Below are 24,016 nucleotides of genomic sequence, written 5' to 3'. Positions count from 1 at the left end.
TCATTTAAAGTATAGTATAATTTTCTAAAATATGAGCACTAATAGAGCTATTTACGTGCAATAGTTCCCAAGATATAACTTTTTAAAAAGCAACATTTCATAAAAAATGCTCTGAAAAATCAGCAGTTAGTAAATTCATTCTGAGAAATCTATACCTCAAAAATCATTCGACGTACAGATGTCTATTAGCACTCAAATTAAAGCTAGTTTAATGTACTTTATTACGTTTATCTTCATAGAAATATTATTTTTCATGGTATTTGCTAAAATAAATTGATTTATAGTTGTTCGGACAAAATTTATATTCATATGCGAATTTCATAAAAACTACTACCCCCGCGAAGATACGTGTTAAAATACTTAATAGTAATTTAAATTAACTTTATTTTGGGTGCCGGCAGATAGGTACGTCTTATGGTTTCTGACAATGACATATATTTTTTTCAAAAATTTTATCCGAACAACTAGAAATAAACATTTTGTGAATATATTTTGTCAAATATCATAAAAAATTATATTCCTATAAAGATAAACGTTATGAACTACATTATAGTGCATTAAACTAACTCTAATTTGAGTGCTAATTTAGATATGTACGTCAAATGATTTTTGAGATATAGATTTCTCAGAATGAATTTACTAACGTCTGATTTTCAGACCATTTTTTAAGAAATTATTCTTTTTACAAAGCTATATCTTAGGAACTATTATACGTAAATAGCTCTATTAGAGCTTATATTTTAGAAAATTTGCTCTACTTTAAATGAAGTTCTCTTAGGTTTTATAGTATTGTTTGGTAATTTTAAATATATAAAGCTCCGAATAAAAAATTAATTTGTTTTAAAATTTTGAAACAGCCGCCATTTTTTATTCCCCCTTACCTATACTTTGAAAATTGGGGTGAAATAACTTCCTTTTTCCTCCTCTTGGGCTCTTGTGCTTGGATTTATGTAAAGTTTCAAAGGTGTGCTGGACGTACACACGTAAGGGCTCACAAGTTGAGTGTTCACGAATCCTTTCGATTCGATGATTTGATTTTAATAGTAGTTAATAAAATATTAGTTCTACATCTCAGGCCTTGATCTACCACCAATAAGTAACTTCAGTTTAGTAATAATCGTAGCTAGGTTATTCACATACATGTAAACACACCATTTTACGGGGTTTGGTTATTTGGACTCACAAGACTTTGCAACATGTATTTCCGTTAAGTTCAGATTCGAAATTTTTCACGATCGTAAAACTTTCCCTTGGTATAAATAAGAAGTGAAAGTAAAAATGACGCGGGAAAAGCACTATTGTGAATTATGGCACTATCGATGTTTAGATATATTTAAAATACTCTTAAATACATTTTAGTGGCCCATTCACAAGTAAAGATATATATTCTATATGGTCCAGATTTAAATTTTGTTTGGCTTCTTGCTCCTTCTTTATAATGGACTACTAGCCTTTTCTAAGGATTCTTAGATCACCTATGTTAGGAAAATATAAATCCATGTACCTATCTACAAAACACCATTACATATTATTTGTTAGCAGAACTGTGTTTAATGGCATTTGTGGATCATATAAATGTTTTAAATCAGATATTACAGACAAGAATAGCAATATCATATTATCATTTTTAATAGTATTAGAAACTGCTATATTACGTATTATATTTAAGAAGTTGGTCGGGTGGTTAGTAAATGTTAGTCTTAATAAGTAAGAGAATATAATAAGCAGCAAGTAATAGATTACGAACTTTAAACTAATAACAAGATAATAAATAGTATACAAATTTATTAGCCCAAAAACAAAAAGTTTTTAATCCAAAACAAATATAAATGGAGTTGTTAGCGCCATTTTTTCTTTGCAGCGATCCTACCCTTTCCCGTGGAAAAACTTGGTCACGTATAATCTTATAAAACAATTTTTTTAAGAAAGCAGTAAGACTGCAAAACCAAAAAAAAAAAAAGGACAAATAACGCAAAAAATAAACTAAAATTTGAAGTATGACTTATGGAATTGGATTCAGAATGAACTTATATATTAAATTGCCAAATCTCAAGCAATCGTATTGGTAAAAAAAAATAATAATAAATTCTATATTTTTTCTGTCCGCTTTCAGTAGATAATTTGACTTTTTTCCTCCCCAAAGCCATATCTTTTCTTAGCTATCAATTAAAAATTTTAGTCAGCTGATCTGTTTCATATTGAACTGAATATTATGCTACCCTTTCTTGTTATATGATGGATTGTAGCATCTTCATAATATTTAAGTGTTATATATTCCTGATTCTATCATTTCTGTATCTTAAAAGTTGCCATGAATCATACCAATAGAAACCCGACCGAATTATATACACTAAAACAAAAATCTAGCATGCCTTGGAGATTTTCAAAATTTAATATTTGATGAACAAGAAAAAATAATTTCTTTATTTTGAGATCATCCATATTAAATGGAAGCACGTGTAACATACTTTTTTTTTTATTTATTGATATTTACAACTGTATAAAAAATACAAGTAAATTTGATCATAATGACATGATGATAATGATATGATACAGCATGTAGAGAAACTACCCAGTAGTAGAACTCTAGTAACATACTTTAAAATGGACTATAAAACATCCTTCTAACCACTGGCGTATGGCATGGTTAGAGGAGCAGGCTTCCCCCTAGATTTTTGGGCCCCAAAAAAGAAGAAAGAACTTATTTCATAGATGTTTTTTTCTGGAAACATGCTATAAATAGGAAGGCAAAGACGGGGTAAGATGGTAGCGTCCAAAAAATCATCAGAGATGATAAATGTAAAACTGCCTTATATTTTCATTGTACGAACCATTGGTAAACCTTGTTAACTATTTGAATTAAGCCATTTCATTTTCAAAAATTAATTATGTCGATGTCACATCCCTACTTCTAACCCAGTGGTACTCAACCTTTTTTATCAAGGAGGCCATAAACACGTGTTAGTCATGGTGTCACGGGCCAAAAAAAAAAAAAAAAAATTGGTAATACTTTCTTAGGTGTTCGCGATTGTTACAAATTGAATTAAACAACTAAGAACGGATTCATCTTGTATATTTTAACACTTTTTTGTCATTTCCTGACGTCACAAACACGTTGTAGTGCCCCTGCTCACAAGCAGTTGTTTATTCAAATTATTTAGGTGTTAATAATAAACAAATTCAAAATTAATGAACTATTTACTGTAATGAAAAACGTTTGGATCAGGTCCATTTATTCACCTAGTAAAATAATTTAAATATTATAGTTTATTAATGGTTAAAGTTTTACTTATTCAGATTTTCTACCTAATATTCTTTCTGGGTACACAATAGTAGAAAATCGGTCTTGCTCGCTCGCTACGAAACTAAAAACGCCCAATAGAACACATTCTTCTTAGTTGTTTTCGTATCTTTTTAGCCCTGATGAAATCCTACAAAATGGAGCGAAACGTCGGATGATAAATAGTTGAAAACTATTTTTGTTCTTTTTGACTGCAACCCTGATCATCTTCATATTTTAAATTAGATGGTCAACTATTTATCTATAGATGGATTGGTGGCGTTAACATGGAACCCTCGGGGTCGCTAAGCCATAAAAGTTACAGTAAAGAACAAGTAAAAAAAAAGAAATGCTGCCTTTGATTTCCAATTAGTTTAGAATTAAATATTCATAATGTTTATTTATTTGTAATATTTAGTATTTATTTGATTACTTGTTACATAGATCTATGATCGCGTCGAGGCCATACATGTCAACTATAAATGTCTTTCTCTGCCTACTTGGTGCTTCCAGGGCGATAGCTCTCTTTGTTGACCCTTATGCTCTTCGTGATGTAAGTAAGAAAATATTGAATTTACATTTGTTTACAATAAACCTGTTAGGTGTAAAATATTAAAGGGGGAACTTGCATTCACCCAGCTTATATGCATATAAAATGAGTCAAAAGTTTATATACTAATACTACTGTTTATCTTTCTTTAGCTGTTGTGGTTATTCAAAAATTATTTTCTGAATCAATTTAAATAAAAATATGAAGTTCATAAATGACATTGTTTTAAAATTCTGAATATGGCGTTCTTTTTCCTTCCGCCAATAAGAAATTACTACACAAATTCGAATAATCTGTTTATATGAAGTCTAGTTGTCTACCAATATCATTTCAATTTTTCTTTACGAAATCAGTCTTTATTATGAATGAAGCACCGTATAGATCGGGAGCCAATCCATTTTTTTTTTTTTGGAAGAACATTTGTGATACTGTAATTGGAAAGTACTCACACAATAGAATGGAAATATGAACGTCTGCCATGATCAATATTTATAGGTAAATTTTACGTTTGAGGATTGGTGGAACCTTTTCTAAATGAAACTAGTCCTACCATGGGCTTAAAAAAACTTAAGTCAGCTAACCGGAAATCATAGTGTTTCGTCGGCAGACTGTGAAACTGCTACTCCCACAAAAATAATAATTATACAGTCTTCTATGGTGCAGGTAACTAGCCTTTGGACATCAGTAAGCCTAATACTTATTGAGATGTTGAAAATTGTTTTTTTAGAACAAAATGAACTCCAGGTTGAGTATACTTGAAATAGTTCAATACCATCCCAACCCCCCCCCCCCAAAAAGCTGACAAAACATTACTTTAAATTTGAATTCTACTTCATTCAATAAGTCTCTAATTCAGTTACCTAAGGACCAATACTGATTCAACAACTGATAATCACTTCATTAATGTGGTCTTCCTCAGAGGATGTGCAGAAAGTGAAACTTGAAATTTATAGAGAAGGAATTAGAAATGGAAGTTAATGCTGGTTACATATTAACCTAGGATTTCTTCTTTTAAATGACAAATCTATATAGTTGCTGATACGAATTTGTTATTATAATGATTACTCAGTAGAAATTAAATTGTTTTTTAAATAATTCATTCATATTTTTTAGGTGATGCCAAAAGCAATGGCTTCTGCAATTTTTGATTTGGGTACAGCCTGTATAACTTCAGCTTTATGTCTTACTCACCTGGCTTTAGTCCATATTGCACAGGTATAAACTTTACCTACTAATTGGAAAATATATTGATTTTTTTGGTGAAATTAATAAACCTTTGACGAGATTCTAATTGCTCTTACCGTTATTTTGATAAACATACCTTCAAAAATACTATTTCCTATTGAAAGTTGTCTCTAAATAGAACTATGTCACACTACTAGTTCCTTAATTTTTCAAATGATGGCACCGAAATCTTATTGGAAGCTAAAGGGCTTTATTTAGAGTGATTGCCAAGGGAAAACATAACAATGATAGAATTTTGTCTAGCTCAAAGGTTTTTTCTCAAGACAAGATCTTGGTTTTGAAATAATTAAGAACTAAACTGTAATTCAATATTCCAATAGTCAGTTGTAGAAAATACTGATAATTATAGTTAGTAATAATAAGGATATTAAAATTATGGTGAAACATCACAGCCATCCAAAGCCAGCATTGATAGCCTTACTGGAGAGTATCACATAGGTTGGAATACTGATTGACACTATAGACTGAGGAGATCTTTGGCCACACATTGTGGTCTTCTTACAGATAATATTGCTTTCACGGATTGTCTGGAAGGGGTATTGCAATCTCACTTCGCCCTAACTTTTGGTTTCCTTGAGGCATCTTCCTTTTCTACAGCTTACTTGGGTTCATGTGTAGTGATAAATTTGTCTAGATCCACCAATTATGGCTGTAAAGGGTCAGTAGGTGCACAAGGACCTATATTCCGCTCAATCCATCCGGGAAGACCAAAACACGATTCTAACTTGAGATATATGGAGTAGGATCAACAGTTTATGCCTGGTTGGTGTGAGCTGCCTCTAGTCTCTGGGTCTTACTAACCTAGGTGGGAGAATCATGGCCTTCCAGCACTTAATGTTGCTTAACTTTGTTTCTCAATTGGAAGCAACATAACCCAATTAACCTACCTTTATTATTTTTGACCTCTTACTGTTATATATGGTTATTTCTGATATAAAGAGGAAGTTTATCTAGAGGTTATGCCCCATTGTGGGCGGGAGTGGTTTTCATTTTGTAGGACCATCACAGAAACATAAGTTGACCCCTCAGGCCGGATTCGAACTGGTGCCACTGCAGTCACTAGCCAGTCAAAGTTGGTGCTTTAACTTGCTCAGCTACCAACGGCCCTCCCAGGCTTCCCACCACATCATGGAATACACTGAAGAAATAATTTTATACTTTCAATCATGGGCATAGATAGGTAACTCCAGAGAGGATTTTGGCCTTCCTTAGTCTTCAAAAAGTTTGATAAAAGAAAAATGGGTTGGACCTATTGAGAGAGAAGCATGCTTACATAAAAGTATAATTTTCATTTGCTATTTTGATTCTTATGATTGAAATATGTATAATTTATAAATCTTTTGTGTAAAATGTTCAAATTATAGTTTTAGGATTGCTATACTTTCTCCTATTGGTCCAAAAATGCTCTGTATTAACAGTAAAAGTTTAGATAGTTGATTGCAATGATTTATGTATTTATTGAAAATAAATGATATATAATAAAATACTTTTTATAGATAAAAATGAAACTAAAGCCTTTTTCAAGTAAGACCTTCATAAGCGTTGCTATTACTCTGCACCTTTCCTGCCTCATTGGAATGGACATATCCAGTGCCCTACAGCCTCGGTTTTCATATGTAAGCTACTTGCAACAAAAATAGTTAAAACTTAGCTTCACTTAGTTAGCAATAAATAAATAAAATTTTAAGTATGATAATAGATTTAAATTTATTTATATTGACTATCAATTATTATTTGTTTTATAATAAAAAAGTATTTCCTCTCTATCTGGCAGTTATTTATAATGGAAACAAATTTTAACTTATTTTGTAACAATATTAATATTAGTAATTTTTTTGTAACAATATTAATATTAGTAATTTTTTTGTAACAATATTAATATTAGTAACTTTAACAGAATGATAATTTTGGTTACTTTTTCTTTTAGAGTTTGTCAATCTCACATCATTAAGATTTGTATCAGAGGAAGTTATTGATATGAAAATTTAGAATGTTCTAGGCTGATTGCCACAAATGTTTTCTCTTGATACTTTTTAAAAATTTGTTACTTATTTTATGTACGCTCTATTTACTTATTTAGTAACTTTACCCATCCCCCCCCCCTTGTCTCCTAAATTGATAATATCAAATTTTGCATAGCTGAATTTTTTTTTCTTCATGTAGTTAGTGATACAGAGTTCCAAAAAAATATTAGTCGATAAGCAAAAATTCAAGATAGTGGATTCTGGGGTGCGAGCAGGCCTGTTGGTCCTTCTGGCTAATCCCAAGAAAGACCAGTATTGTAATACTAGTTATTATTCTACTATGTCAAACCTTTTTTTATTTCTTAATGAAATTCAAAAGGTGCGGCCATTCGTTCGATCAAGGAAGCCTCATATTCTTGGATTTTATCAGAACCCAAGACTATACCTCAGTGACACATAACGAACAATCTGGTATGTTGCTGTGACGAGCTGCAGATACCAATACATTAAGGAAAATTCAATGGCAGTTGTTGAATTTTTGTGTAACCTATTTTTAAAACATGTTAGTATAAGCACAGAGCAAAATGGTCAGATAATGTTCATTTGCAAACTGAATGAATCTGGTACGGTTCTTTATTTATTTTAATTTCTTTATTGTATTTATTTTGTTCTAAAAGGTTTTCAGATGAATGTCATTAAGTAGAAAAGCTTTTATAAGTCTTTTTTTGTCTTCAGCATTGAAATTTGTGTTATCAATTTTTTCTAATCATTGTTGAATGAGGTATATACTTATGTTCCTAGACTCCAATGGTCTTTGGCCTTTTTAATAAACATCAAAAGTTTGTAGGGTAAACAAACATTACTTGAAAGAACATTAAGTTATTGAAATGTATAAGAATAATAAGTCAGATATAAATATATAGTTAAATTAAAGAAAATCCTAATCCATGTTAGTATTTTTCTAGGCAACCCAATATAAACAAATTTATTGACTTTAACGAAATATAATAACAGGTGGTGAAAATCATTATTGAAACAGTATTTCTGATTTGGGGCTTGACTGTCTGTGCTGTGTTTCTTTGTGCTACACATCGTGCCATGTCAGTGCTGCGTTCCATGCCCTCTTCGATGTTGGATAGGGATTTGGATCCAAATTACAAAGGTAAAGTAACAGTTTTTCATTTAACACAGTAAATCATCATATTTCATAAATTTACCACTTTCTAAACGTTAATGTTTATTTATTTGATGGAAAGAGAAAATTTATTTTAAAGTTTATACTCAAACAATTAGGGAGAGAGCCTAATGGGTATAGCACTGGGTTCTAATGCTGAGTTAACCTGCTCTCACCCACTAAATGTTCTCATGACTTTGTCAGAGTGGAAATTTTGGTTTAAGATTCTCATCCTTTGTTCTCTTAACACTAATAAGTAAGTACAGTTGACTCTTGATAGTTTTTCCTGGTTCCTTGAAAAACACTCTAAATAAATCCAAAATTTGTTGGTCTCTTAGGTAATTAGAAGTTATCACAACAACACCTTTGTTGCCAACGTTTTATAAGTTGAAATCAGGATGACTTTCCCACTCTCAATAATTTGAAATCTCCCAACCGTCAACATGTACGAACCTATTGTTGGTTAACTAACTGAATGATGTAATAGAATTTTCAGTTTGTTTTCATACTATGTTCAAACCCATTTCCTCGATACATATGTCTATTGTGCAAGTACTACTCCAACCATGAGAAAGCAGGACAGTGCTTGTTTCGAGCTGGTAGAGAAACCTAACTTGATATCAGTTCAACTTGGTAAATGAATGATAATTACTGATAATTAAAATTTGACTATAGACAAATAAGAAACATAAGTTTATAACTTATGACAGTTCACTGTCGCATGCACTACCAACTATCAAGAAAATTCTGATAATGTAAAAATACTGTCATGATAGCAGTCAATTTCCATGATGGTGGTTGTTATAACAGCTATCACTATCACCATCTACATGGAACCTAAGCTAAAAATTGAAACCGTATTTTTTGAACTCTTCATAATTTGAACTTTTTCTCTGGTCCTTTGAATTTCAAATCATCAAGGGCTGACTGTACATTACATTAGTTAGGAGATATAACTAGTAATAGCAAGAATCTCTACTAGTGCCTGCCTTTTTTAGACTATTTACGGAGATGATTTATTTAATTGCGTGTAGGTATTTTACAGCACCTATTTAAGAATTTATAATTGTTTAGGCATAATGCAGTTATCAGCACTGGCACCGTATAATAACTTAGCTGGATCGGTTGCTTCTGCATTAATTCCAACATTGCTTGCACCAAAAATAGCAAGAGAAGCAGTAGGTATGTAAGCTTTCTTTAGCTATTCAGATTTTTTAAAATTTTTGATCCCCAGGTAACAGTATACCATTTCAGAAGTAGCATCATCATCATCTTCATCATGTAAAAGTGAACCAATGAAAAGCAGTATTATGAAACATGCAAAGCAAAGTCCCAACAGTTCTGATGGTTAGTAAAAGAAGAAAAGTTTTTTTTATGAAGTCAATCAATGTGTACGGTTGTCTTTGATGGTCAAGCATATTTTCCATATCTTCTCTGAATATATATTTTTAGGTGAGGATTCAACAAGACTTTGTTCCTCAATTCAGAAAAACCGTGGAACAAAAAAATTAAGCTGGGGCACTGAACAAAGATGTTCGGGACAACCTTTAATAAAGGTATTTATTCAGCTGAAGTTTTCAATTCTTAAAGATGCATCTTTTTTTTTTTATGCAAAATATTTATGTTTTTATTAAACACCTCAATTTATTGAGTCAATTAGAACATATTTACATTATTTATAAATAATAATGCAAAATATCACTTTTAAAATAATAATAAAAAATATCACTTTTTAGATCTTTTAAAATTATTGCTGGTGTTTGGATTGACTTAAAAATCAAATTTCCGACCTCACACATCACTTGTATTGTAGTTATTTTATTCCATAAATATCTGAGCTCCAAAGAGTTCTTAACTCATTTTAATTGTTTACCAACTTTCAGTTAAAAAAACACAAAAAAAAAAACAAAAACAGAAACTATCTAAAAATAAGATTGTAAATAAACTAATTTATTAATTTATCAAACTTTTCTCAAGATAAAATTAATTATCAATTTATGTTACAGTACAAAATTGTGTTAAGAATATTTTTTATGCAATACTGAAGTGATAAAAATGCTTATTACTTATCATATCTCACTAACTGAATAATTAACTTATTAATAAGCAACTGTTAATCATTAATAAAATGTTTGATTAATTCAATGAATGTGTTTAAACAACAAATGATTATACTTACAAGACCTTCTGGATATCAACAGAATATAACATAGAAAAACAGGCAAACAATATATATCACAACTTATGTTGACTTAATTGATCATGTTGGTCCACTTCTATTGCACTTTAAGATATTATATTGAGGTAGGTTTATGATATACTCTTTTCTGAACAAACTTTTTATGATTATTTTCCAATTAAATTAGATAAAGAATATCAAATCCAAAAAAATGATTAATCATTATCAAGAAAAAGAATGTTATCTCTTAATAGGATTGTCTCTATTTTTTTTTTTTTTTATGCTCTAAATTTATTAGTACTATAAATTTAAAAAATAGTACTATAAACCATCCTCAATATAAAATATATTCTTCTATTTATTATGTCTGGGCTGTTTTTAATGTTTAGGGTATGAATGATAAAAAAACTGGCATTGAAGAAGAAGCTGAAGAAGCTACTGCTAATACAAGCTTACTTCCACAACAAGCCTGCAAGGTATGATTAAAATCATGTTTTGATAGAAAAAAAAAAGGAAAGAAATATGATAAATCATTACTCATTTTATTTCTAAAAACTATGTTATGACCGAGAAGGATACAGAACTGACATTGGATGCAATCCTGAATCACATAGCCTACATGAGCCGGGAAAGGCCTTGCAATGGTGCTGGGAATGGAAGACGTAGAGCTACGAGAGCTCTTTATGTTGCAGGTCTCTCGGGAGGTCTTGGTGGCAGCTTACTTGGTCTTCAGTTGGCTGCTCTTTACCTGCCTAATGGTATGTTAGACTACATCACATAGTATAAGAGATTATGATATTTTTGGTTTTGTATTTTAATGTGTTATGTTAGATGCTGTTGGAACTCTAGTACCTTTTTATTATAAAAATAACAAATGGAGTGTAAATCTTTTTCTACTTCTTGAAAGCTCTAGGTGCACGAGCACTGCTGATTTTTAGGAGGAAACTAAACTGATCATTAACAAAAACGAACATTGTTTTAAAAGTCACCCATTGGCTAATTTAAATTAAAAAAATATAACCTGTTTTATTTTGAAAGTAATGAATACTGTTTTAGAATCTTTTTGTAACAGACCTGAAGCTCTTACATACACAGGTGATCATTTAGTAGACTACCTATAACAGGTGAATTTCATGATGATGTTTCTCCTAGTTAAATTATTACAATTGCTTCATTTACAAAATTTTTGTATTTTACATTTTTATGAGAAATTGTGTACAATGAAAAAAATTGTGTGATGGCATAAAAATTATTAATTACAAAAATCAAGATGTTACCCAAAATCATCCCTTTATTTTATTTTTAAAATCTTTGTGCCAACTTTTTTGAATGAAGATGAGTTAAAGAAACTTTTTAGTATCGGAATTATTTAGTTTTGAAACAAAAAAGTTTCTAGTGCGTGGTTAGCTTAAAACGTTTTTGAAGAATTAAGGATACTTAAAAAAAAAAACTTTCATTTCTCTCTAAAAAATGTATTAGATCAATTTTTAATTTACTTCATTCATATTTGTATCTTTTTCCATTTGTAATCTTATAGTCCTACCATACTTGACAATTTTTTTCTGGTTTATGTAACCTTGATGAAGACTTGCAACGTATTATGAAATCAATAGTTTAGTTTTTCACTGTTTTTGAGTATCCTTATTTCACCACCAAATGGAACATCTTTCAATTAAAAAGTTGTTGCTACATCAAATAAAAAATATTGAACTATTTTGAATAATTGTCAAATTTTATTAAATTTGTTTATAGAAATCAGCCCACCAGATAGTTATCAATGTTGATATTTGATGTTTGCCCAAGTTCATTTTAATGTTCTTAAAATTATATTGCTTAGATATTTTTAAGATACTTCGTCTTCTACATCATGGACAAGCTATGTCAATATTAATCCTTTTAAAATATTTGGTTTTAAATCAACATTCAGATATTATTGTTCGAAAAGATAAGTTACGACCGATTGTTGAAATTTACAATAGAGACATCTAAAAAAAATCTTGAAAGACAAAAATTAGTAACGGCAGATTTTCAGGTTATGCACTTAAGGTTGAATGAATTCAGATTAATTCATTTCATTGGATGCCAACCATGGCAATGTTCCCTAATTTTCTATTCAGATAGAATTATATGCTAAACTTGGATTTATATACTAGACCTTAACCTAGTATTATATATTTTTACTCACTTAGATAATTTCCATGGCAATAGGTTTTAATAAAATTATAATTAATACATAAAATTGGCAAACAAATTTTATTCACTTTTATGATAAAGACCTGCAACTTGGGTAAAACATCGCCTCTTTAAAGATATTTCACACTATTTGTTAATAGCTGGTTTCCTGACTACAACCTAAACCATTTCTCTCCTTCTTAATTCATTTATGGTCAACGATCTTTATATAAAGAAATTAGCATAGTTTAATTATCTTTTTCAAAAAATGTTAGACTTTAATATTGTTTGGATTATTCAGGTTGGATTTATGATGGTGACAAGAGGTGGCTTTGTTATGAGACGCTGTGTAGAAGCTTGGAAATTTCTGCAGCTTGGGGAGTGGCTAATTTGACTAAACAACCGGTCAGTGAAAGAGTTAAATCTCCATCGAGGCATGGTATTTTCATGTAAAGAATTTTAATTTTACTTTAAAAAAAATAATGGCCTATGAATGTTCTTAATAAAAAAAACTAATATTCTATTTTTATAAGTTTTCTGGCCAAAGTTTCAGTATGATGGTAACTTGAAGGCTGGAAAAAGAGTTAATCGCTAATACTACAATTTTCTAAAACCAACATTTTTACGTTGCTATACAAGAACATATAAAATATCTTTTGTAGACCCTTAGAACCACTTAAAAGGATTTTTAGTAATTGAAGGATTTACGAAATACCATTTCCAGTCTTTGATTCTGCGAATTAACAAAAAGAAGCCATATTTGTTAACAAAAATATGAATTAAAAATTATTAATTAGTATAGTGATTATAACTTATAAGTCTGTTAAATTTTTGAAGGCATGCTGTTAAGTTTAATTAATATATAATCAAAAATATTCTAAAAAAAAATATATTTTCAAATCCATTAAAATCAAATATTTTTAAATTACCATTTATAGAGATAATGTAATCACAAATTAATTTCCGAATGTAAGAAAAAAACATCATGTTTCTGACATGTACCCTCAGTGCCTCATTTTAGTGAATGATGTTAACAAGTATGTGTCCAAGAAGGAAATAGATTTTCATTTTAGTTTTTTTAAAGACCTCAAGGATTAATAAGGAATATTCAATAAATGGATGAGAAATTATAACTTGCAATAATACTCTTTATTAAGGTTATAAAATAATAACTAATGTTGAATAGAAGGAACATAAAATAAAAGGGAGAAACATAGAATTTTTGTATTTAATGATAATGGTAATAGTGAAAAGACTTTGTGAACTCAGAGGTTAGACGCTGATACCACCAACAATCTTTGCCAACTGAGTCCCATTGAACCTTAATTGTACAATATTAGACATAACATAATCCTCCCTCCCATTCATATCTTTCATCTAGTCTACTCATTGGATGTTTACATGTCAGTTCAGCGACAGTAACCTTTTCAGCCGTTAGTTCTTTATATAGCCCAACACTTTTATACCCTCTTTTCCCACAATGCTATTTTTGTATATCTACCTTTAATTTTAGTTCGAAATGATACTTATCTAATTTAGATTTTACTTAGAAAATATATCTAAAATTATAAAATTACTATTAGCCTGGTTTTTAATAAATAAAAAATTGCTAAAACAGTCCCCGGATATAATATTTTTCAATAATAATAAATTATTCAAAATCTTAAAAAATTTGAACTATTAATGATTCTTGAACTTTAATGTCGACTTAATTAATAATAATACTTGAATATATCCTAATTTATCCTTGAAAATATGTTTAGAAATTTATAGATATTTTATGTAAATAATTTTAAAACTGTATCAAAATCACATTAATTATTTACTGTGATGGTTTGAGAGTGATTTTTCATTTAATTTTTATCACTTTCTTATGAAGCCTAATTGAATTGATAAAACAAAATACTATAATTTTATATTGATGTTTTAATTTTAAAAGATCAATAATTAAATTCCTAAAAAAACTTTAATTAGTATTGTTGAGTAATTATTATATTGTCCTTTTCCCTTTTGATGAACAAAACTAAAAGAATCATACAGGTATTAGTAAATTGCTAGCAAGTGCCTATGTCGGCCTACTACTTTTTGATAACTAAACAAATACTACTAAAAAATTATTTTATAAAAGAGTTATTTAGTTATTTATTTATAAATTTATGTAGAATGTTCTTATGACAAATTATTCATTGTTTTTATCTGCTCAATGTAGTACCAATACGTAAATTCAAAATCCTTTGAATATTTTCTCAGGGGGTTAAACCACTAACTAAAATTCAGTGAAACTTTAGGGTACATAATTTTTATATTTTTGGCCTCATCCTTAGGATCCTGCTTTTAACATTTCATTTACTACGAGGCAGCAATTTCAGTAGTGTATATGTTGTAATATTTGTAGATATTTACATTGTTAATGAAATTTAAAACCCCATTGAGTGTGATCTTAGATATTTCCTATGTATGTGATTTTTATAATTTCATTAGTAGTTGTAATAATTCGAGGTTCTTTCAGCTATAAATATATTTAAATTAAGAATAAAATGTTTCTTAAAGGAGTCGGAATGACAATACAATCAATGTTGTGATTATATGTTACATTCTGTACACTAAGTGCAGGATCATTGTTATGGTTTAATGTTAAAAAGATAATCAATAAAATTAATTATAGTTAAATTATTTTATTAATGAAGTACAGTGAAGACCATTTTAAAGAAATCTACAGGAAAGGAACATTGTTGTTTGTTTTACTATGCAATCGTTTACTCACTTTTTCTGTTCACCTTAATCTAAACATTTCAAGTTTTAGTGTATCAACAATTAGTATTAGTGTATCAACAATTAAACTCACCTTTAATACTAGAGTACTCTTTTTTTTTTTTTTTAATAACTGACTAAGGCTATTTACAAACTATTGGTATCCTGTTTTAACTATTGGTATTCCTTGTATAAAGAGTAACCTATTGGTAAAGATTGTGTCTCAAATCCCCTAATAACCTGATGACTGACTTATTTATTATATTTAATTTATAACTTAAATGTATTCTTGTTGATTTATTTTTAAAAACTGAAGAGGGTAATGAGATTGTAAGGCTAGTAACTGAAAGGTGCAGAAGGATCTAAGTGAACTGAGCTCATCACAAGAGCTAGATGGATGATTAATGAGCAAGGCAGGTCATGACTTCCACCAACCCCCCCCCCCTCCCTTGAATCAGCGAATCATAAAAAAATAGCTAGATTACCTTACTGTGAATGAATCATTCTGATTTTATATCCTAGTCAATTTATACCTTTAGCCACCTCTAGTCATTCGACTTTGAGAGGCAGTGGTATATGTCTGAGACAACAAACCACAGAGAAATGAGTGGTCTCAAATTCATTGGATTGTCATGAATGTGTATCGAAGAAGTTACTAACCATAAAAATAAGCAACACAAACATGAATTTAACAGTAAAGCAATTTTTATAAAGAAATAGATATGTCTATGGCTTGGTTACAGCCGGCCATCAAGATAGCGAATTATGTAGGATGTTTTTGACAAACAGATAAGTAAGATAATTCAATTAAATTTAAGAGAGTAATAAAAATTTACGTAATGAATGGAATAAATCCAAGCTTTAGGAATAATTATCTCGTTTTATGAATAAGACGAGAGATTCACTGTCTGAACAAGTTTGCATTATGATAGTGTTATTATCATACGTTGTGAATAACATTATAACAATGAAGCATAATTAGAAACAGAACAACAATTGGTTATAAATTACAATTGATTAATGATTATATCGATTAGTTGTGAACTGAAACAGTTAGTAATGGTATTTTAAGGCAAGAATAAATGATATTCACTGTATGATAAGAAAAAAAAATAATGTTATTAAGCTTATAAATGTCAACTTCAAATCTTTTTAAGAGTTAATAATTTCCAACAAGTTTATGATCTACATACTTTCTATATGATTGTGATGAAACTTATTCGATGTTATCCCTTAAGACTGTAGTTTTTTTTTTTTTTTTTAATAAGTATTTTGTCATAACTATTAGTGAGTGTAAGAACAAAAAAAAAAAAAACTTAGCTTTCTTAAGTACTTGGCTGTGTGTCAATAATCAAAATGTTTTATAAATTGTTATCAAGATTACAAAGTAGAAATAATAATTTTAACCCTCAAAGGATGGACCTAAGAGACAAATTGTTGGTTTGTTTATTAATGTAAAATTACCAAAGGTATGGTTTTACATATAAATAAAATATTTATGAAACTTCCATTGTATAGATGTTTACTTTTAGTTAAGAAACAATCAACAAAACATATTTTTACCACTTTTTATCATTACTAATTTCATTTTATAAATGTACTTTGGAACTAAATGTTGTATTTTTAGATTTTAATAAGTGTATGTTACCTAATAATGACCTAACACTCTTGTGTGAGAAAAAAAAGGTAACAGTAATAAAGTTGAAACGATAAACCTGAGATTACTTTAGTTGTTTTTGATCCCACCTTATAAAATTAAAAGACAAGAAGGAATCTCAAAAGCACTACTGCTATTGTACTAAGTATAAATTATATAAGTATATTAATGCAAATAAATATTTCAGTAATCATTGGTTTCTATCATTGGCTAATTACAGCAATTTGACCAGTTGAGTAGGTGCAGAGAAATTTCAAATTTAACTGGGCTGATTCTCCAAGACAAGAATGCTAATTGTATATTTTAATGGACCAAGCAAAAACTGGTATTAATATTTCCTTTCAGATATATTTCCTCTAGGACTTGATTTTTTTTTTTTGGGGGGGGGAGAGAGGGGAACATAATTCAGATAAAGATCATTAAGAAAAAAACTTAAAATTAGGCTTACAAAATAAACAATGTAATAAAGAAAGCTAACTACTCGACAAAAGCTTGACCAAAACAAGGGCCATGTGACCCTAGTAACTGCTCCTTCGTAAGTACTTGAGCAAATGGCCCAAAAAAAATTCAAGTTAGGTGCCTCAAACAATGAGAACCAGTGGTGAATGTTTTAAAACAATTTGAGCTAAAATTACTGACAAAATATTTTATTATACTTTAAGCACAGATGAGTTTTTGGTGTTTCATATCATATCATGCTCAAGTTCATTATCATATGTAATCCATACTATTGTATAAAGCTGAAGAGTTTGATTGTTTCAATTTACTAATTTAATTTAATTTTAAGGAACTACCAGTCTAATTTGAAAAATCTTGTTTGTGTTGATAGGTAGTATATTTATAAAGGTCTTAGGCTATGTAACATAAAGCTCTGACCCATATTATGAATGGAAGGTTAGCTATGTGAATGAATATGACAGCTTTGTGAAGGTAGGAGTCTGTAATCATAGCCATGAAAATCCTATTAAGCTGAAATTTTTAACAGTGGAAAAGGAAGGAAGAAGGCTAAAAGGACGGACGGTAGGAATTTAAATAATTTAAAGGTTTTTAGTTAAAATAAATAAACAGTTTTTAGGGAAAAGTAGTTCATTAAATATTCTTTGCATCTTGTATGAAAACGTTTATTGAAAAATAAATTATCCAATTATTGGTGACATTTAATAAGGAAAAATATTAAATAAATAATTGTTTTATCAACTAAATTAAAGAAAAAATTCATAATTTATATCCATCAACATTTGTACAGTGCAAGCAAAGAGCAAGGATGTCAGCAAATGAATTGAGAAAAACTGATGTTTTTTCTTTTCCTTCATTTGTCATCAAAGTGAATATTTTTGTTCTTTAAAAATGTATTTAAACGTCAAAATATTTTTAAAAGTTTATATTCATATATTTAACTCAAATTTACAATGTAATAAACTTAAGAGCTCATTAATAAGAATTTACTAGTAACTGTCTCTAACGAATAAAAACCAAACAACAATTAATTAACTAATAGATGGGCTATTTGCTCTTACTGTAATCACAGGATTCTTAAACAACACTAAAATTGTTATTACTATTGAAAATGGTACAATTTTTTTTTTTTGTACACAAGTGATTTCATGCAAGCATACAAAGTCTTTAGCACAACTTACCTTTGCATCTCCGGACAGAAAGTGATCAGTTTTCTTGAATATTTAAAAATATTTCAGATCATTTATCTTGAGATGTCATTCTCAAATGAAATAGTGAGCTTCTATATCTCATGGCAGTAATTTTTATAACTGATATAATCTAAATTATGGCTTATCTAAAAAAAAAAAATCTGAAAACTTATAAATTATAATTTTGAGATATCAGTGGATGTGTAACCATTTTACTACAGAATTTAAAAATAATTCTCAACTTATCAATATTATGTTTATTCTTCAATGATGAAAAACATCTTTATAATAATATTTAGATAGTTAAGGAGTGGCATCTTCTATTTGGAAAATGGATACTTAATAGTAGGGACACAGTTTTTTTTAGATGTCTTCCTCACAATATCATAAAACATGTTCAAATGAATTTGTATTTATAAAAATATTAAATTTTAAAGTGCCCCAATTTCTCCAGAACTTTTACAATTTCTCTTAAGCATGTTTGATATTACTCTTTATTTCTGAGAGCTATCACCAGAAAAGAGCATTATTGATAAATAGAAAAATAGGATATCACGATATCTACTATAGTATATAGTGGATGTCCATGATATTCTATTTTGCATAGCTGTCGGTCTCGTCTTTAAATATGGATCTCACCTTGGTGTGTAGTTTCATAATACTACAATCAAAACATGAAGTCTGCTTTTTTGGCATTTACGAGGTATCTCTTCATAGCCATCAATTTACTGTTAGCTCGTAAGCCTATTCTACCTTCTGCTAATACTACTATCTGATCTATCTCTTAGACTTATCATTTTTCAAGTCAAACATTTTTGAAAATCTTTGGTTTAGATTCCCCCTTAATTTAATAAACTGCTGAAGAGACAAATTAAATTCCATAAATGAGATCAGATAAAGACTATTCAAGAATACCTACCAAGTAATGAAAAACAGACCAGGGCCCCATTTCATAAAAAAGTAAAAACTAATACTATTAGTCTTTTTGTTTCAACTTAATACAATTACACTGATTTGGACAATAGTAACTTGTACTTTAGTACTTTTTAACTCTTGTAATATCACTAATAGTCCTCCCTATATGAAAAAAAAAAGTATAAGTGTAATTAACACCACGTTGTTTCTATACTTGTATTTTGAACCAATACTATTAGCTTTCATTATGAAACAGAGCCCAGGAAGAATGGCTTCTGAAGAATTGCTTCTTCACCAGAGCCCATATCGCTGTCCCAGTTCAACATTGTAACTCAATAATCCAAAAATGGTTATTTTGAGATATGCATGTAACCTTAGCAATAAGGGTAAGATAAATACAGTTCAAAACTGTATATATGGTGTATGTTTTACAGCGATTCTGTGTTTTTGTATAGATAATACCTTTATTGCAAAGATTACAGGAATGTCTCAAAATAATCATTTTTGAGATGTTACACTGTTGAACTGGGACATTGAATGACAGCAAAAAAGCCAGATTCTACAGGAAAAGGATATTGGGCTGACTTATAACTGCTTACTTGATATAGCAATATGCCTCTGTAATGTGAAGAGTAATTCTATGCCAGGAAATAAATGCATTCAACGCAAGAATTTGACTTATTAACAAATAGCCCAGTAAAATACTATTTCAAAACATATGAGTAATTTTACTGATACTTATTATTAAATTATTTTAAATTTTAACGTACAGAAAGTGGATTATGGTAACTAACCTGGATACTTCCTCCATAACAATAGTAAGTTGATGTAAAATGGTAAAAAGCCATTTCCTTATTTCCTCATTTCCATGATACTGAATCAGTCAAAGCTCCAAATTTATGTTTGTTACAAGTTCCTAAAAAATGTAAAATTTGTAAAACACATATTCATAAAGCAAAAATGGATATTCCCCCAGCTCTTGACAGTTATACTGTTTCTTTAGATTTTCCCACTTTATCAGGATACACGGAAAAATCTTTTAGTAAAAGAAAGGTACCTAAACATCTTAAACATAGCCCTTCATTATCATAGTAAGCACTTATACTTAATTACTGACCAGATATCACAGTAGCCATGTGTGCTGGTAGCCCACTTAGATATGATGGAACTAAAAGTATAACGGATTCCGTTCTTACTCCATCTATAATAGGAAGGTAATGTAATCAACTCTTCTTGCCATGGAAAGAGTAAAACCGAAGAGACAACGATAAGTAACCTGAAACATATATACAAATAGTAATTATTAGATTTCACTTGTGTTGCCCAATGGCAATCATAAATTGAGGAAGCATTCAAGAAATTTACTAAATAACGTTAATTTATAACATTAATCAATTCTAAAAAAAAATATTACCAATATAGATCAGTAAAAATAAATTATGCTAATGCCTTTAAAAAATAAACAAATAAATAAACCAAGTATACCAGAAAGTCTTTTGTATAAATTCATAATTACCATTTTAAAAAAAATCAACTGTTTAATTTTATTAAAAATTTTCAATCTCCAGATACACGACATTAAGACATAATTAAAATATGATCATCAACTTTTTAAATTATGAACTTATTGTTTGTTCAACCTTGAGAAGTAAATAGATGAAAGTATTAAGTTAAGATTAAAATCCTTTAATCCTAAATTCTATATGAGCCTTTCAGTTAAAAAATTGAGAACTCCATAAAATCAGTCTTTATATTTTCAATTTTGATAAACTCAATATACCAAATTAGCTTTTGATAAATGGTTAAAAGCAGAATGTAAACTGGTATGTTTATATATATCTGCCATATAATTGAAAAATAAAAAGTTAAAAATCATGGAATGACAAATATTATTTAAAGTATTTAAAAAAACCAAAAAAAAACCAGGTGAAATTGAAGTTATCATTATGTTAACTGACAGGCCTATGTGCAAGCCAACTAAATCAATTGTTTCTGATATCAGTGTCATGAAGTATATTTGGTAGCAGCCATATCTAGTTCCTTAAAACTTGAATTTCAATTACGTGATCAGAAGAAAGCAAACTCTTTAAACTACATTTTTATCAATGGGTTAAATGCCTCATTAAATTTATGCTGGAAAAAATTTATACTACTCCATGAATTAAAACATCCAATTGCAATCATAGATGCTAACGAACTAAACAGACAGAGAATCAAAGAGAAACTTAAAAAAAAAAAAAAGAATAAAAAAAGGTAATTATATCTTGCGTGTTATTTAAGAAGGGCCAATTCAAAAATTTTCTGAAGAATAATTTAATTTTGGATGAAAAACCTACAATATGTTTACATTTTAGAGAGTCTGGAACATTCCAGATTTTGTTTCACATAGTTGAACTAATTAGTATCAATGACTACCTCAGTAAAAAATACTCAATAAAAAAATCTGAAAATATCTATTTATTAACTTAGGAATTTTAACATAACACCGATGATAGGCATTCTATAAGATGAATTATGACTTGAAATTGCTGACTAGCTGCTTCAAATTCATCCATTTCTTTTATGAATTGAGTCTATTGAACAAGAGAGAAAAATGAAAAACAGAAAGATCTCTTATTTCTGCACACTAAATTTGGTACAAACAGATGAAAAATTATGCAAGATTAATATAATTAAAAAAGCAAGGCATAAACCTCAAGAATTGACTTTAAAAAACTGGAATATCAATTAAAAAGATTCAGAGACAAATTTAAAGGATACTATAGGAATAGGAAGACTAAAATACCCACGAGGAGTAAAGCAACCTGGGTAAAGGATACAAACATTAACAAGGAATTGGGATTTTATAATTAATCATTGGAAATAAATGCTGATTTGTAAGATATAGTTGCTGCACTTTCAATGGGAATACTGCACCCCTCTCTTAAAGATTTTCATATTTTTTTGGAAAATGAGGTACTAATTGAACTTTTGACAGTAATTAGGGGACCCAAAGTTCTTCCCACATGACTCAGTTTAGTAGACCCTGAAGTAGGTGATCTACAAAATATTTTTAAATCCATATTTGGGTACTAACAATTACAACAGGAAGTTGTACACTTATGTGTAGTGAATTTCGCCAATCAAGGAGTTGAGTTGCATAGGATAGTATCAAAAGAGCCGAGCTTTATGAGGCTATGAGGAATACCCCTCAGATTGATTTCTTTGATTGTAATGATTATCAATGAAACAAATTGTCTTGTCAAAATGCAGGTGGATCCTATACTCAGAACGCTGAAACTTTGAGAAGTTTAAGACAGGAAGATGCACAGGTATGACTATTATTCTAGATTATCTCAGAAAAGATAGTTCAAAAGTCAAAAAGTCCAAATCAACAACCTAACTTACAACAGCCTTATACAATTTTTAGGCTATGTAGATGATTTGGACTTAGTGTAGGAGTCTGATGTATAAAATTCAGCTGATATAACATACAACTAAAAATAATTTTATGAATTAATTTCTATCATGCTTCATAACATGGAAATACATCCCTGGCAGTTCGAAAAAACTTACTAATTAGCTAACTAATTTAATAAAGTAATGAATGAGGTCTTTTTTTGCCTTTAATTCCTTAACAATGCATCCTAGAGAATAAGTTATAGAATAAGAAATTAAAGAGCATTAAATGAGTACCATAACTTATTAATTCGGTTGAGTAGTATGTCATGAACTGTAAACCATTGTGAACCAAAATATGAATTTTTTTTTCTTCAAATTTCACCCAAAATTGAAGTATATTACTATATATAAATCCAAACTGATGATTTCTGGCAGTCCTCAAAAGGTTAATGAGCAGCTAATTAGTTTGATAAAGTAACAAATTAAAAATTGTAGGTCTTTTGCCTATAAATCCTAAATGGTAAATCCTAGATAAAAAGTTATAATAAAACAAATTGAAGAACATTAAATTATATGCCAAATGAGAACCATAATGTGATAATTCGGTCAAGCGATATGATCATAAACCACCTACTCCGGTTGTTCCTTGAACTCTAATACCTGGTTTGTTGAAGTTGATATACAACCAGAACAGGTTAGGACCATACCCATTGATCTAAACATTACATTATGGAACACAGAATTTAATACAGTTTAATTTTTAGTACCATAACTTTTTCTGTAGGAGGCAACGTTTAGGAGTTATAGGATAAAACCAAAGGAAAGAAGACTTAATTTGTTACTTTATTAAATTATTTAGGTAATTAGTAAGTGATTAAGAACTGGCAGGGATGCACATTATTATTGTGTTCCATGTTAAGCATGATAGAATCACATTTCCAAAATTATATGTAGATGTATGTTATATGGAATGGATTTTATGCATCAGTCTCTTACACTATCACTTATTCATTCAGAGTATTGAAAAACATTTCTTATCACTAATGGAGGAAGCAGAGGAGATGTGTCTATGGATTGATGAAAAACAAAACAAAAGAAAACC

General features: G+C 29.3%; 1 protein-coding gene and 1 long non-coding RNA gene across 5 annotated transcripts in view; one reads left to right on the top strand and one right to left on the bottom strand.

Moving 5' to 3' along the window:
- Positions 1-3,623: 3,623 nt before the first annotated feature.
- On the top strand, positions 3,624-17,034 carry LOC136795783 (uncharacterized). Its single transcript, XM_067047490.1, has 10 exons — positions 3,624-3,833; positions 4,944-5,045; positions 6,572-6,691; positions 8,054-8,201; positions 9,288-9,395; positions 9,468-9,560; positions 9,666-9,769; positions 10,782-10,868; positions 10,967-11,150; positions 12,866-17,034. Exons 1-10 carry the CDS (start codon positions 3,729-3,731, stop codon positions 13,015-13,017), a joined length of 1,203 nt encoding a protein of 400 aa, XP_066903591.1. The 5' UTR covers positions 3,624-3,728; the 3' UTR covers positions 13,018-17,034.
- Positions 6,570-24,016, bottom strand: part of LOC106691681 (uncharacterized) — a 22,225-nt gene continuing 4,778 nt past the window's right edge. The window contains exons 1-4 of one of the 4 annotated variants that reach the window (XR_002945053.2): positions 20,651-20,969; positions 20,328-20,449; positions 18,610-18,764; positions 6,570-6,696 (exon numbers count right to left, since the gene is read on the bottom strand). This is a non-coding gene — a long non-coding RNA (uncharacterized lncRNA). Of the gene's footprint in view, positions 6,697-11,005; positions 11,145-18,077; positions 18,765-20,327; positions 20,450-20,650; positions 20,972-24,016 lie in introns of those variants that run through there. The other 3 variants (XR_002945054.2, XR_010843448.1, XR_001344833.2) reach the window with 3 other exon arrangements.

Source organism: Halyomorpha halys, unplaced genomic scaffold (assembly GCF_000696795.3).
Source record: "Halyomorpha halys isolate HHAL.00 unplaced genomic scaffold, Hhal_1.1 Scaffold2687.1, whole genome shotgun sequence".
NCBI lineage: Eukaryota > Metazoa > Arthropoda > Insecta > Hemiptera > Pentatomidae > Halyomorpha > Halyomorpha halys.
Note: the sequence above shows the minus strand (reverse complement) of the source record. Positions and strands in the feature narration are given on the sequence as shown.